The 2,262-nt window shown below is 42.2% G+C and overlaps 1 protein-coding gene across 1 annotated transcript in view; it reads left to right on the forward strand.

Moving 5' to 3' along the window:
- Positions 1-324: 324 nt before the first annotated feature.
- Positions 325-2,262, forward strand: part of NARS (asparaginyl-tRNA synthetase) — a gene marked incomplete at its 5' end in the record, with an annotated part of 13,056 nt that continues 11,118 nt past the window's right edge. Inside the window, 4 exons of the mRNA XM_009699301.1 lie at positions 325-459; positions 679-744; positions 852-944; positions 1,389-1,478. Of these exons, the coding sequence (XP_009697603.1) occupies positions 325-459; positions 679-744; positions 852-944; positions 1,389-1,478 (384 nt within the window). The remainder of the gene's footprint in view (positions 460-678; positions 745-851; positions 945-1,388; positions 1,479-2,262) is intronic.

Raw genomic sequence — 2,262 nt, forward strand, 5'->3', positions numbered from 1 at the left:
GTTTCTTGGCTCTGAGTGACCTAAAGGTTGACCTGAACTCCCTGACTTTTCTCAGCTGCCTAGGAAAAGTTATTTGTGTAAAAGGCTGCCTCCTCCTTGGCTCCTGATGTGCGGCCGGCGACTTTCAGGAGTTCAGTATCTTGGGAGTCCTTAAGGCTTTAGCATAACACATGTACTGCATGGATTAATTTTTAGAATGGAAAATAGTAAATAATTCTGATTGTGTCTGATCAGCTGGTTGTTCTTGAAGGTTTATCACTGCCGGTAACAGCGAAGACTTTATGTCCTTGTGTGTGTCCGGTTTCTTCCTGACTGTTTCCGTAGCTGATTTTTTTTCTTTGTTTGAGTAATTGCTTGTATTTGTTACGTGTTACAGAGGAGCTGTATGTGTCTGAACGAGAGGGCAATGATTCCACTGGTGATGGGACACAAAAGAAACCATTCAAGACTGTTTTAAAGGTAACTGTGGAGAACAACTGATGTTTGTTTTGAAGAGTGTGAACTGTGCTTCAGATCAAGTGGTTGCCCTTGTATTTCTAAATGTAAATTTTATACCTGTTTTTGCAACTCTAACCAGAAGAATCAGAAGCAGGATCAGAAGCCTGCTGAGCCTCTTTAAGAATGACTTCAGTTCACTTGCAGTGCCATAGATTTTGTTATTTTTCTCCCCATTTTTAGGCTTTGATGACAGCAGGAAAGGAACCGTTTCCTACTATTTACGTGGATTCGCAAAAAGACAACGAGGTGCTGTAGCATTAGAGCTTCCTAGTAGAAATTATTTTAATGCCCCTTTGTGTGAAGGGACACAAATGTAATCTTTTATCTTCTGCTCTCTCCATGGATTGATTTAGAGATGGGCCATTATTTCAAAGTCACAGATGAAAAATGTCAAAAAACTGTGGCACAGGGAACAAATGAAGAATGAAGCTAAGGAGAAGAAAGAGGTAGGTTGCAGACGATGCCGAGTTGGCAGAAGCATGCCGGCTTTCTTTTCCAAAAACATTGAAAAGCATTGTTGTCATTCCCGCCTCTGCAAAAAAACTTGACTTTGTTGTTCATCTGTGTCATTGTTTTACACGTATGCCATTTACATCTTGCCTTTGTTTAGATTAGGACAAATGAATGGCTGAAACGGGGTGAGCTTTGAGTAATTGCAATCTATTGCCTTTAGACTTTCTGGAAAAAATGAGAAATGCATCTGTGCATTGTTTCTCTTGCTGGTCTTGAATTAGGGCAGGTTTAGGCCCCAGCAGGGTGACATCAAGGCTTTTTATGACATCTGTGTCTGCTAAGTGTATGTTATAGTCTCCAGTAATTGTAAAGAATGAGAATCTTAAAAAGCCTGGTAACAGCTATTTAATACTTTTTTTTTCTTTCTTGTAAACCAGGCAGAAGATCTCTTGAGGAGAGAGAAGAACCTGGAGGAAGCTAAGAAAGTGGTCATCAAGAATGATCCTAGTCTTCCAGAGCCAAAATGTGTGAGTAAGATCCAGTGTGCTTGATACATGGCCTGTGTTACAGTGTCTTGTCTGCACAAAGATTGTCTGTCTCTGCTTTGTGGCTCTGGCAGCTGTTGAAGGCCACTGTTTTGTTACTGTCTATAAATGTAACTTTGTTTTTCTCGTTATCTGTGTCCTCTAGTATATAGATTTTGGTCTTCCTGATGCGCTTGGTGGGTATCTGAACCTTCTCAGTTCACGTATCAGACTTCCCTGTGTCTGTGTTTGTCTGCTGGTAGAGACCTTATTTCTGTTTGAAAGAGTTCATTAGTTTTGCTTTGTGGTGGTGGACAGTGAAGAAGCAGTGCTGCTTAGAGAAGGTAATTTAAGTTATTGAGATGTGGAATGCAGTTCTTATTTGGCTGTTTGTAGAGTGCTGCTGGATTTAGTGCAGTCCTTAGCTTGGTAAGCAGATATGTGTCCTGCTCTGTGATGGGTTCTTGGACAGACGCTAGGTAGAGGAGGTTTCTAGGTGTGTGTGTGTAGAAGATGGTTTTGATTGGAGCCCTGCACTCTCATGGCAGCCCTTTGAGAAAGGGGCAGCTGGGCCCAGCTGTGCTGAAATCACAGTCTCTTCTAGTTGGGGGCACTGTAGCAGCCCTTAACCACCGGAGGCGTGCTCCATTTTGAAGGTGCCTGCTGGCTAATTGTTCTGACTCTAGCAGCGTCAGTACCTCAGCTATGTGTCTAGATGTCCCTATGTCAGATCCAGGTCATAGAATCATTATGGTTGGAAGAGACCTCAAAGATCATCACGTCCAAC

This window comes from Cariama cristata, unplaced genomic scaffold, assembly GCF_000690535.1.
Source record: "Cariama cristata isolate BGI_N322 unplaced genomic scaffold, ASM69053v1 scaffold34760, whole genome shotgun sequence".
NCBI classification, from domain to species: Eukaryota; Metazoa; Chordata; class Aves; order Cariamiformes; family Cariamidae; genus Cariama; species Cariama cristata.